We start from the raw sequence: 13,533 nt of genomic DNA, 5'->3' as shown, positions 1-13,533 counted from the left end.
TAATTGTTCTGGTTAGATATTCTCAGGTTTGCTGTGCATTATTTTGATTATATTTTAAAATAAATGTTTTTAATATCTGGTAAGGTTTTAAAAATAATTTTTTTTAATGTTTAATATTAGTTCAGTTCCCTTACTCTGATTTTTCATTCTTCAAGGATGCTTATTATTTGTATGTGAGGTTTTCTTTGCCTGTGTTAAGTATCTGTCAAATCCTTTATATCTTTCTCTCTTTTTACTTTGTTCTTCCTATTCTCCACCTTCTCTTTCTCTTGGGGTATTATATATTGTTTATTCCCACGTGTGTTTCTCCTAGTTTAGTCTTTATTTCTGAAATGTATTTTTTCTTATTTCTGTTTTTTCTCTGTTCTATTACCTTCTGAGTTTTTCTGATTTTGAATTATGTTCTTTTGTGTCTTGTGTAATTTTATTTCCTGAAAATCTCTTAACTTATTTTGAAATAGTAAGCTATTATATTGGGCTTTTTCTCCCTCTCATCTATTTTGTGGCATGCTTTCATGGTTTATAGGGATGTTATTCTGCTCTTTTTTCCCCCCTCTTCTTCTTTCTTATAACCTTTGTATGGAATTTGACCTCAGTACTTTTGTGTTTCATTTTTATGTGAAAAAATAGCTTCCTTGAACTTTTAGGAGGCAGGATTTATTATGGCTTTTTTTTTCTTTTCTTAAGTCCATAGAGCTAAGTCTTCTGCTGTCATGTAATCCACAATGTGGCAGCCTGCTTTCTGATAACTTCCTGGCTCTGTTCCCCTTACCTACTTCTACCTGGATCTGTTCTTTCCTTTGCCTCCGTTACCCCCATTCTGTTCGATTTTGACCCACTCCCTGCAATTTTTCCTCCTGGAGAGGAAACCTGGGATCAGTCTTGAAAGTTTGCAGAGGACAACTTGAAAGTTTAGCCCTTTCAGATCAGCTGCTTTAGCCCCTGCAGATCTTACTGTGGGTCCCTTACTCACTCACTCTAGGCTCAGGCAAAAGCTCCTCCTGGCTTTAGCCACTGTTCTCCTCTCAGTTTCCTGTGTATGCTGATTTGGTTATTTTGGGCTCTTCCAGTTCTCAGACTTCCATCTGCTTCTGCCCACACAGACACCACTCGGGTCTTGTGAATGGTGGTGTCTCTACCTGCTTGTGTTCTGTTGCTTAAGGGGGTACCTTGTTTCTAAGTGGTTGGTTGTGCTATGTAGGTGCTCTGTCAGTTTTGATGTGGGAATTTGGAGAGATTGAAAAACCAGGCTGCCACAGTCATCAGTCTAGAATGACCTGTGGAAAGTTTTGAAACCTTCTGTCTCATAATCATAGGCTGTTGGAGTCGGGAGGAAAGACCCTTTGTACTTAAGATCATCTATGTCCACATTTGACAGGCTTATTTACCCAAGGTAATGACTTGCTTAGACCAGAGCCAGTCAGGGCCACCAGTGTCCTTTTCTCACATGGGATGTTGTAACAGACAGAAATTTTCAGTTTTCACTTAGATAGAAACTTTACTTCAAATATTTTCCTTTTGATTATAAAAGTAAAAAAAATGTTATAGAAAATCAACTGGAGAGAGAGCTCTCCAGTGGTGGGCTCTGGTGAATTAAAACCTCTTTATACTTTTATTTCATAAGGAGTATTTTGAGAAAGGGGAAAATATAACAATGGTGTTAAGTGACTGTTTTCTACTTTACAACCCTGCAAAGTCAGCTGTTGTTAATTGTTTTTCCAATGAGATTTATTTTTAAAAAGGAAAATAAATTATGAATGCTTTTAATTGGAAGCTGTCATGTACTACCGTCTTGGATTTTAAAAGGTGACCAGGAAGGTATTTCTGAAAATATAAGCCTAAAAAGACACAGCAGCTTGAGTAGAGGATGGTTAGAAGGCAATGGACAACTTTTCCTGGGCTGTGTCAAGGACTGATTCATCTCCCTTCTGACTTACCTGTGGTCAGGACATTCTCATGGAATAGTTTCTGATGGTTGGTTTTTCTCCTAATGACAGTAGTCACATCATAGTGCCACCAATTAACTTTTGCTTGTTTGCATTCTTACACTAAATATACTGAAAAATTACTCTCTGTTCCTTTCACTGGATATGTGTTCCCAGTTCAGATACTAGGGCCCAGGAAAGAGAGCATGGGGGGAAAAAAAAGAAAAAAAAAAGCCAGACTTGCCAGTCTCATACCTTTTATAAAGGTGAGATTTGTGCAAGAAAAAATAAGAACAATGAAATGACTTTCTGTCATTTCTGTGCCATGCTTTCTGTGCTATGTGCCTTGCTAAATGATTTATGTGAGAATGAGGCTTTACCAGGTTTTGGAAGTACAGGTTCGTGTATAAATGTATGCTCCAAGGCTTTAGTAAGTTTTACCAGCTCTCTAAATGTTACAGAGCTACGATTAAACCGAAAATGTAAAATTTAAATCTTGGGTGTGTTCTTTTGAAATAATAAAAACAAGCTTTAGCATCTGTTGAGTAATTATTAATGGTGACACTGGAACTGGCTGAAGAAAAGGTTTAATCCATGATCATGGATTCAACCAGTCAGTAGAGTTTTGAGAGTAGTGATGAAAAAGGAAGAGGGCTGCGTAAAGGAGCCCAGAACCAATATGATAAGGAAGACAAAGCACTTCTGTGTTAGTTTTCCACTGCGGTGTAATAAATTGTCACTTACTGGCCTAAAACAACACACATTTGTTATCTCACAGTCTCTATGCTTTGGGAGCCCGGGCATGGTTTTGCTGGGTCCTCTGCAAGTTTCACTCAAGGTGTTGGGCAGAGCTGAATGCTCATCTGGAGGGTCGACTGGGGAGGAGTCTGCCTCCAAACTCATTCATTTCATTGGCAGAATTTGTTTCTTTGTGATTGTGTTATTTGCGGTAGCTTGCTTCCTCAAAGTCAACAATGCAGAGAAAAATTCTAGAATAAGTCTGCTCACAAGACAGAGTCTTATATAATAAAATGCAATTATTGGAGTGACATCCCATCACCTTTGAGCATTTTGTTAGCAGCAAGCCACAGGTCCTGCCCAGATTCAATGAGAGGGTATCACCCAAAGGTTGAATACAAGGAGACACAGACTCATTGGAGCATCTTCGAGTCTATTCATTGCAGCTTTCTGGGGGGTTTGATTCATCACTATTAGCTTGTATCAACAGCGACAATTATCACATTTCTTTATCTCTATGCCAGACATTCCACATGTTTTATATGAACTCTCATAATGACCTCTGGCATAAATACTATTAAACATTCCCATTTTGCAAATGAGGAAATTGAGGTGTAGGGAATTTTAACCCTTTGCACTCCGCTGTCCCGTCTCAAGGGACATCGGAATTCTAGCATATCACTTGGATGTCCCCTCTCAGGGGGGATATTGCAGTTTATTAGTAATTACGGGGAATTGAGTTAATTCAACACATGTGTCTGCCACAAAGTAGCGTCGAGTAGCTGGTAGCCAATGTCCAGAATGGTTCGGAGTGCAAAGGGTTAATATCTTGCCCAAGATTATGTATTCAGAAAGTATCAGGAGTCAGGACTTGAATCCAGGTTTTATGGAAACCCACAGCTGCATTAATCCTGTATTGTCTCTTAAGCTGCCCAGGTGGCCCTTAGCATCTAGAGGAGATCTGGAAGGGAATGGGAATGGGGCACAGGATAATTTGTTTAAACATCCTTACCCTCCCAAATAAGACAGGTATACCGACAAGTGCATGCATTTTGGCCAACATACGGTAGTCCCATGGGGAGCAGCCTTGTGGGAAACTGGCAAAGATCATTCTTGTATATAGCACGGAATCAATCATGCTTTCAGCATATCTGATATTTATTTAGTACTGATCATTCCTTTAACTTATTGTATTTTTTTTACCTACTACAGAGGAGATATTTCAGACAACCTCCTTTGAATTTATCAGTAGCAATAAGAAACACCTTCTATTTCTAAGCTCTTTGGAAAGCAAGTCTTTGGAGTTTTCTATTTCTTGACTTTTAGGAAAAATATATAAAACTGTTTCTGTTAAATGTAATGGAGAGAGTGTTTTCTCTCTTTTTTTTTTTTATATGAGACATAGACATGCATTCTCTTTGTCAGGATCCCCACCCCACCCCCATTCCACTCCTCTTTTGTTTATGCTCTTCCTTGGTTAACTGCTCCAGCTGTTTTGCTCATTGATGGTGTTTCAGTTTGAGCTGGGCCTCTGTTCAGTTGGCTTGGTTCCTCCCACCTTCCCTCAGGAGAATCTGGGCAAGGACTGAAAATGGGGGTGAGCTGTTAGCTGTGATCAATCCGATGTGACCCTGAGAAAGTAGCATTACTTCTTAGCATATTTTACAAGGAAGCGGTACTGACCCCCCTCCAGAGCATGGTGGAGAGGGTTAACAAACTAATGATGGCGTTGCATTTTTCAAGAACCGAGCTCATAACGCTCTCAGGTTTGACAGCTGAGACTAATGTGATGATTAAAGATTTGTGGCCTCTGTGGAATAAGATAAAACCCAGTGAAGAACATTAACAAAACCATAAAGCTCCTTGGCATCACCACAATGCACAGGGTTTTTCCAACGAGGGCTCAGCTCTCAGGCCAGCCTGTCTCAAGGCTGACTCACTGCTCTCTCCCTGGTTGCACCCAGAGAAGTGATGAGCCTAAAGGGTTTTATTCTTGGTGGTTGTATAATTGCTTGTTGGTTGCTTATTTTTATGAAACATTTTGCTTTTAGGCAGTTTTATCAATTTGTGTGGCTAAACACTGTATTTTTGTAGATTTTTATTTGCTTTATCATCATGATGGGAGAGCTGGAACCTAGAGAAAGGGCTTAGGGCATATGTATTGACTCCCAGTGACATACAGCAAAACAACATTTCATCATATCTAATCTTAGCCTTTTTGTTCTTTGCCTTTCAAATTGGAAGTCTGTAGTTGCAGGAGAAATCCACAATCCTGACAATACTGACCTCCAGAAACTCAATGGCAGGCAAGACGCTGCAGCCATGGGCTCTCTGGCTTGGCTGTGCTATAGGATCAGTCAACAATGAAATATGGGCTGGTAGGAGGGAGAACCCTGGATGCCATTACCAATAACCCCCCCCCCAAAAAAAAAAAAAAAAAAGTAGTAATGTGTCATTTGAAATCATTTCTTAATTTTGTTCAGCTGAAATTGTATGGGATAGTTCCATATGGTTAGAAGAAAATAATCCCTCCCTTGTAAAATTTGCTAAAAGAAGCTGCCATTACTCCTTGTCAGGAAAGTTGTCACTGAATAATTGATTCAGGTGGGCAGCTGAGGCTGGCTTGGTGGAAACTGGAGGGACTTGGAGTTCCCCCATTTTATTACCTCCTCCCTTGTCTACTTTGCTGTTTGGGTGCGCCCAGGGATTTGAGAAGAGAACTGCTGGTTGTAAGCATACTATCCACTATTTCCTGAGGTTCACCTGCAGCGATTCAGAGCAGGAAACAAGCTGGGATCCCTGTGCTGACACTTGAGATCTTCAGGCAGATTGTAAAGAGGAGGCAAGTTAGGGGGCTGAGAGGGAGTAGGGAGGAAAAGATTGTGGCTACAAAGCTTGAAGCTGCAACTGCTTGATGCCATAAACAGGAAGGAGAGCGGTTTTCACATGGTTTCTGCTTGTTACCATATATATATATATATATATATATATATATATATATATATATATATATATATAATTTTTTTTTAAGGCTAATATGCTGAGTGTCCTTCCCTCCATCCACGTAATGATGTCACATAGCAACACCCGGCTTCCTCTCCCTAGCAATGACTAGCCTTCTTGCAGTTTCTTCAGCCCAGGAACACTTTACACTGTAGCCAAATGTCTGTGAAGTGTTTTCCCGTGCCTCATCTCATTTAATCCTCACAGAAGTTCTGGAGAAGGAGACTCAGTGGAATTTTATTTTCTTTTCATTAGCCAGAAAACGGAGATTTAGAAAGTTCAGAAACTTGACCCAACTAAAGAGAAGTAAGAAATGGTGGGCCTTGAAAATGACTTCAGGTTTTCTTACTGCGCAGAATATAGTCAAACACTGCTGCAGTTAAATATTTCACCCTTTGTTCTCCCTGTATGATCTACAACAATAATATGCTTCATGTTGATATTTACTGCTGTGGTGCTGACAATTACCTGGAAGAGAAGTTGGGGTGCTTCGCTGGGCTGGAAAAGGTTTAGCTAAATCAGAAAGCAGGTCTAATTAAGCAAGTTTGTTCTAGATCTATAAAAGGCCAAGTTTACTCATGCATGGGCAATACATATAAAGCTGTTGCAGGCACCAATTGCACATGTGTTTCCATCTGTCATTGTCGATCCTGAATTTGGTTGACACTTCTATTATAGAGAAATGGTGAGTAGCAATATTAAAATATTTTCTTCTAATTAATTCCTTTCAATGTGTATGAATCCATGCACTGGGCCACTAGTTATAAATAAATTGGCCACTTGACAGTCCATTTTCTTCTACAAAATAGTTGCATCATCAGAATATGCGATACTAACAAACAATCCCAAATTTTTAGTGGCTTAAAATACTGAAGGTGAGTTTCTTCTTGCTGGGAGCTCATTGGGTCTAAAGGGAGACTGTGCTATATTGCCCGGGCCAAGGCAGCCATGGTCTGGGGAAGGGAATGGGGCAAATCCCACACCAGCTCTTAAAGGCTTTGAATAAAAAATGATGTATAGCCAAAACCGGTTTGGCTCAGCGGTAGAGCATCGGTCTGCGGATTGAAGGGTCCCGGGTTTGATTCTGGTCAAGGGCATGTACCTTGGTTGCGGGCACATCCCCGGTAAGGGGTGTGCAAGAGGCAGCTGGTCGATGTTTCTCTCTCATTGACGTTTCTAGCTCTCTATCTCTCTCTCCCTTCCTCTCTGTAAAAAATCAATAAAATATATATATTTTTAAAAATGATATATGTTCACTAACACCTCATTGGTTAAAACAAGTCACATGGCCATATCAAGTTTCAAGGGAAGTGTAATCTGACTATGTGCACGGGTGGAGGTAAACCCATCTTGGTGAAGGCCCTGCTGGCTGTTACAGGGTTGCTGATACTTACACATCCTACACCCCACATAAGAAAATGCTGGATAGAAATGAGCACCATGTGAAAAGGATTGAGTTAATAGATTATGAAAGAATTGATTTTTTATTTTTATTTATTATTAACAGTACTACAGGTATCTCTCACTTTCTTCCTTTGTGCCCCACCTCTACCCAGCCCCCGTCCAACCCCAGGCCTTCCCCTTGCTGTTGTCTGTGTCCATGGGTTATGTATAGATGTTCTTTGGTTAATCTCTCTCTGTCCCCACCACCCCACCCTGAGATCTGTTATTCTGTTCCATGCACGGAATGGATGTCTCATCATTTTTTAAAAAATGTCTATAACATACTTAAATTTCAACTTAAAAACCATGCACATGTTAAGTGGTAATCATAGAGGTAATACCCTTTTTTCCTCTATAGCTGTCTTCATTGAATGATCTTCTTGAATGAGGCTTTACTGGGATACCTGCCACAGGTGACCTTATGTGGAGTTGTGGGATCGCGCGTGACCTAGCCTCTGTCCTCGTCCAACCGAATACCCGCAATCCCAGGTTAAAGTGTTCTCACAGGTTTGGAAACTCGGGGTGGTGAGAGGCCCCGATTAGTAACAGGACTAGAGAGTGATGACAGAATCAGGTCTCGCTTTACCAGGCCCATCCTGCCCGAGTGGGAGGTTGCCAGGGCAGGAAGGCACCCAGCGTGCACAGAGCGGCTTTGTCTGTCCCAGGTCCCGCCCCCTCGTCTCCTCCTCCTGCACTGAAGTGCCACATTCCTCGGGTTGGCTCCTGTGCAGTGTAAGGGGAGGCCTGACAAGGGTGTTTTGTTGGGCTCTTTGGCTCCTGCAGGTGATGACTTGTTTCTTCCCGCGCCGCTGCCCTGCGGGAGGGGCTCTGCCTCCCCTGCTCCCCGGCCTGGAAAGCCCAGGGGATTCTCACTAACGTTGAGATCAGCATTTCAAGTGCCTTTGGCCCTGTACAGTGAGTGTGCACAGAATGGGGAGGTTTTTAATGAGGTACCTCTCAGGGATGTTGATTTATACAGGTGAAACCTTAAATAAAGTCTTCTCAATCATTCATCCACATACAGGCCAGGAGTTTTGATAATGATTTCCCAGTATTCTCTTTTCATGGGGAAAGAAATCCTCAGGTACCATTCCACCATCTCTTCTACTCCCACCCTCACTTGGGTCCACGGTTTTATTGTTCAGTAGAGAAGGTGTGACCACCGTTCCCTTTAGAGTAGATATCATAGTGACTCCCCCCACCCCCGTCCTCCCCGCCCCAACCAGGGCACCTAGCACAGTATCTTAGATATCAATGGGAAATCAAAACATACCTGTTCATTTTAGAGGAAGCATAGAATTGCAGAGGCTTTCTACCACTTTTAAACGCATAATTTTGGTAAACTATAGAAATGTAAAGGAGATATCTTTGCCATCAGCTAAGAAATGTCCCCCAATATAGTCTTGTTACTCCCAAATGAACCCCTTAGTTCCAGGTATACAATATAAGTCTTTTTTTTATTCGTTTAGCCATAGGCACTTTTCCATCTGACTGAATCATCAGGCTTCCTGTTGTCTCTTGTTCATAATGACACCTTCCTGGCCGGCTTTGCAGTTAGAGCCAGGGGTAATGATGGCACAACCTGGGCAGCCCCATGGGGTCTTACCTTTGGGGCAGCTCCTAACAGTCAGTAGGGATGCGGAGAGTTGTCTTGGTGATTACCAATTGGTCATATGCTTTTTTCTTATATAAACACTTGCACCTCTCCATTTTTAAGTGGGTTTTATAATTTCCTGTCTTCCTTAATGGCCTGTTCATCTGTAACAGTGGTTTTCAACCTTTCTAATGCAGTTCTTCATGTTGTGGTGACCTCCAACCATAAAATTATTTTTGTTGCTACCTCATAACTGTAATTTTGCTACTGTTAATGAATTGTAATGTAAATATCTGTGTTTTCCGATACCTTGGGCTCTACAGCAGCGGTTCTCAACCTGTGAGAACCTCTAGCAGGGTCGCCTGCTTAGGAAAGCTTCACTCGGAGCTTCCACTTAGTTCCAAAGTGTTTGAGTTTGAATGGATGTTACTGGATGTTTCAGGCTGTCTCTAAGCACAAAAGTCATATCACAATTTCTCAGAGAGTAACTGTCTCACAAAAACCTGTAAGAAAGCATTCATCAACCTGGCTGCATCTGATCTTGTTTCTGGAACCCTGAGCAGCCCTCAGGATGTTTCCACATTAGTACTGATCAAGCCATTGTTCAGGGTCCACGCTCTATACCAATGTATACATCAGACTCCTGTGCTGAGCACCTGTGCTTCATTATTGGGATAGGCTTAGTGCAGTGTCCCACTTGTCTTTGAAGGCTTTTTATCCCTGTCCAGGGGCTTCTGCATCACACCAGGGGGACCCCAGCAGGTTTAGGGAAGAGAGAGGACATTGAAGGCATGGATGAGAAGTCTTACCCTGCCTGTCTGTCACCAGCCCCACAAGTGCACAGTGGGCAAGTACCCATGGCTCTTGGCTTTTTGCTGAAAATGAAATAAAAATTCCTCTACTGGACAGGAAATTAATCAGGGCTGAACACAGTAGACAGGAACATAAGCTAGACTCCTTGTTCCATCCCTGACGAGTGTTTTATTATTGTGTAAATGAGATTAAATGCACAGTGACTGGTGTGGGGTTCTGAATAGGGAGAGAAATGAAAGAGGTGAACAGATTCCTTAGGATTTAAACTCTGGCAACAAAAATGCTTTTTTATAGCATCTGCTGCCTCTTAGTTTATCAAATGCTGAGCAAGGGAAGCTCCTCAGCCTCTTTTGTCATTGTTTCTGCAAAGCATCCTTCATGACAGCGTAACACACGGTGGTTTATTCATTCCATGACACTTCCTGGTCATCCTCGGTGACCAGGCCGTGTGCCAGGTGCAGGGCTAGTTCACAAAAACTTCTAGTCCCTGCCTCCCAGGAGTTTCCACTCTGGCCTGCAGAGAGCCAGCCAAATAAGAAATGGTGTCATATCACTCGGGATTCTTTGGTTGAAAAGTCACTGAAACAGAACCCAACAGACTTCAGCAAAAAAGGAAGGAATGGGTAAATGGGAGCCTAAACAGCCATAAAGGAGCTTGGGAAGGAAGCTCTGGAGATATACGGACCAGGAGCGAAGGGACAGTCTCTTCAGGGCCCTCAGTCAGGTGAATCGACTTCACGCACCCTCGGTCCATTCACTTAAGATTCAAATTCCCAAAGAAGGCATCCGAAGGACCCAGCTTGGGCCCCTTCCCCACTTCTTGGCTAAGGAAAAGAGGAGGCTTGGCTAGTCCTACGAGGGTTATGTGCGGTGGCAAGGGGATCTTCCCCCAAAGAGAGAATGGGTGGGAGAGAGGCCAGGATGCAGATGTTTACGTTGTAAAATTGCACTTCGCTGTGTCTCTCGGGATTGCTGGTTAGTGAGCAGGCGTGTGTTTTATCTTGGGCATGCTCGTTGTTGAAGCTGTGATGAATTGAGGCTACACAGCTTAGAATCACTAGCCTATAGGTATGTCAACTCATCGCCCTTTCTCTCTTGTTCTCTTGATTCCAGTGTGAGCAGTCCCACCTCCTGAGAGAGCATGAGGATGTCCAGGAGCGGACGACGCTGCGCTACGAGGAGCGCATCACGGAGCTGCACAGCGTCATCGCGGAGCTCAACAAGAAGATAGACCGTTTGCAGGGCACCGCCATCCGGTAGCAGCCTCCGCGCATGCGTTCTCTCTGCCCCTCTGCGCTGTAGCCTGGGTCTTGGAATTGAAGTCACCCCTGTGAATGTAGACTTCTACAGTTGATACAGTAGTTTCTCTTTGTTCCGTTAGCCACGCACTTTCCCCTTATTGTTCTGTTCCTCTTAAGGGTGATAGGCGGAATCCTCTGTTTATTGATAAGGGCGTGGAATCAGAAGTTGAGTGAGATGCTTATCACAAGTGCCACGTGGAACCCCTCTTCCTGAGAGACCAGTGTCCCTAGCACGCATTTTAGTCACCAAGTCTGCTCTCCGTCTGTAAACTGTGAGCCTCCGTGGGGATTTTGAGAGGTTTCAGGATGAGGCTTATAATGTAGGCTTCTATTATAGGTGATCTAATATTTTGAGCGTACCTCCAGTTGACTTACCAACACTGGCTTAGCCTCTTGTAGACTCCTAAGGCGGAGACAGGATTTGATCCATCAGTAGTGAAAAAGTGGGGGCTTAATATGAAGGGACTGTTTCTTCCTTGCTTGTCGATCAGCTGGTCCCTGAGTCTCCTGCACACAGCCCATGTGCCTGCCCTGCTGTTCAAGGGAGAGGTTTTGCTGTAAGTGATGTACTGAGCCAAGGGTGAGAACTGTTGTCTTCCTGCCTGTGCCCAGGAAACAGCCCTGAAGAAAGCAAGTGGTTGGCCCGTATCTTTATGGAGAAAGAGAGCTTTGTTTGCTGAATGTTTGCACAAGCCTCATTTACAAGAGTTTTAGAGGCAGCTACTTTAAACTCTTCCCCTCAAAGTCCTGCATTAGAAGAAACTTGGGATGTATTTTGTTCCAACTCTTGGGAGTCGGAGTAATGACAGGGCTGCTTGATGAGGGCCCTGATGGGCCTGTGTTTCCTGGGCAAAATCGTGGAAAACTTGACACTGAACTGGAGCCACACAATAAATTTCATATTCTAATTTAGAACTCCAGACTTTTAAATTGTATCCTGGCCTTCGGAGTGATTGCAGGTTAGCAGTGCCTGAGCAGAGAGGAATTTTCAGCCCAGAGAAACGATTATAGCGGATTTAAAGGAGGCTGACAGAGTAAATTGGCAGATGTGTAATTCTCATTAAAACATGTTGCACTTTCAACACTTGAAGATGAAGGCAAATGGGCTCAGTGAGTTGTGAAAAAAATGCATCCCACATCACCTGGAAAATGCAATTTCAGATGTTTAAATTGAATATAGTGGCCAAACTGTTCCATGCGAACATACAGTTGAGCTTCTAGGCCGTAAACATTTATGAGTGCCTCTTATTTGAAGGAAAATTGCATCTGTGCAGATGTCACATTAAACTCTGCCAGTTTTCATTATGTAAATGAGCTGACCCCTGCTTGCGGGGCCTCCCTGAAGGGCTGGAAGACACGCGGGCAGGAGGGCCAGTAAGACAAGGCTCTTCTTGTCCGCTGAACTCCCGTGGCCAAGGCACCGCCCCAGCCCCCAGCACACCAGGAAATTGGTTCGCCCTCAGGTCCTGAGATTCTATGATAGGTTCAGTACAGTAGCAGCCAGACACTTGGACGAACGCTAACCCTAGCATAGCCAGGGTCTAGAGATTTGATTATCATTATAGTCACGTACAGTGCTGGCACCTTACAGGCTTGCCTTCACTTCAGTCTGGGTCTGACTTAGGGAATTATTGGAAAAGCTGAAAATTATTAATAAGGGAATAGTTTATGTAAACTATGATATATCCACACTTAAGCAGTCAGAGTGGGGATTTACAAAGGTATATTATTAGTCAGCTCAGGCTGCTGTAACAAAATACTACAGATTGGGTGGCCTAACCAACTGTGGGATTTATTTCTCACCATTCTGGAGCTTGGGAAGGACAAGATTAAGGTGCCAGCCACTTCAGTTCCCATTGAGGACTCTCTTCCTCGTTTGGAAAAGGTGGCCTCACTGTGTCCTCACCTGGCAGGGAGAGGGCTGAAGCAAAAAGTCCCATTCTGAAGCCTCCACCTCAGAACTTCATCAAACCTAATTATCTTCCAAAAATCCCACCTCCAAATACCATTACATGGAAGGTTAGGCTGCAACATATGAAGGGCAGGGGTGGCGGAGGGCACAATGCAGTCCATAGCGGAAGGTCAGGTGACAAGTACATTATGACCTGAATTCCTACCATGATAGACCTAACTGCACCATTTGGGAGGTAAACAGTTTTCAGTGCCCTAGAGATACAGTAAATGCTCCCAATAAGCAACAGTATTTGGTGCTGCTTTTTTTCTTTTCTTTTCTTTTTTTGGTGTGGAGATGGGGGGTTGCAAATGGTGGAATGGCTCCTCTCATTTATGTACTCAGAAACCCACTTTTAAAAGTTATAGAAGTCTTAGTACCCAAGGAAACTATGCCTCCATCAAAGACTATAACAGTGGTTCCATGGACTGCCGCCAGGCCCTTGGCAATGAAGAGAGTTTCTGTACTGGATGGGGTGAGTGGTCCTAACTATCAAAAGGAAATTGGATTGTTGCTGTATCATGGGGCAGGGAGGACTATGTTTGGAACCCAAGGGTTTCCCTAGGTCCGTGGTCGGCAAACTGCGGCTTGCAGGCCACATGCGGCTCTTTGGCCCATTGAGTGGGGCCAAAATACCACGGCCTGGGCGAGTCTATTTTGAAGAAGTGGCGTTAGAAGAAGTTTAAGTTTAAAAAATTTGGCTCTCAAAAGAAATTTCAATCGTTGTACTATTGATATTTGGCTCTGTTGACTAATGAGTTTGCT

General features: G+C 43.1%; 1 protein-coding gene across 3 annotated transcripts in view; it reads left to right on the top strand.

Annotated features, from left to right (window-relative positions):
* MCC (MCC regulator of WNT signaling pathway) overlaps window positions 1–13,533 on the top strand; it is a 227,172-nt gene that overhangs the window by 141,812 nt on the left and 71,827 nt on the right. For all 3 annotated transcript variants that reach the window (XM_084882827.1, XM_084882829.1, XM_084882828.1), the window contains exon 3: window positions 10,630–10,772. In XM_084882827.1, the coding sequence (XP_084738953.1) occupies window positions 10,630–10,772 (143 nt within the window). The remainder of the gene's footprint in view (window positions 1–10,629; window positions 10,773–13,533) is intronic.

Source organism: Pipistrellus hanaki (assembly GCF_964339955.1).
Source record: "Pipistrellus hanaki genome assembly, chromosome: 4".
In the NCBI taxonomy this organism is placed as follows: Eukaryota; Metazoa; Chordata; class Mammalia; order Chiroptera; family Vespertilionidae; genus Pipistrellus; species Pipistrellus hanaki.
Note: the sequence above shows the minus strand (reverse complement) of the source record. Positions and strands in the feature narration are given on the sequence as shown.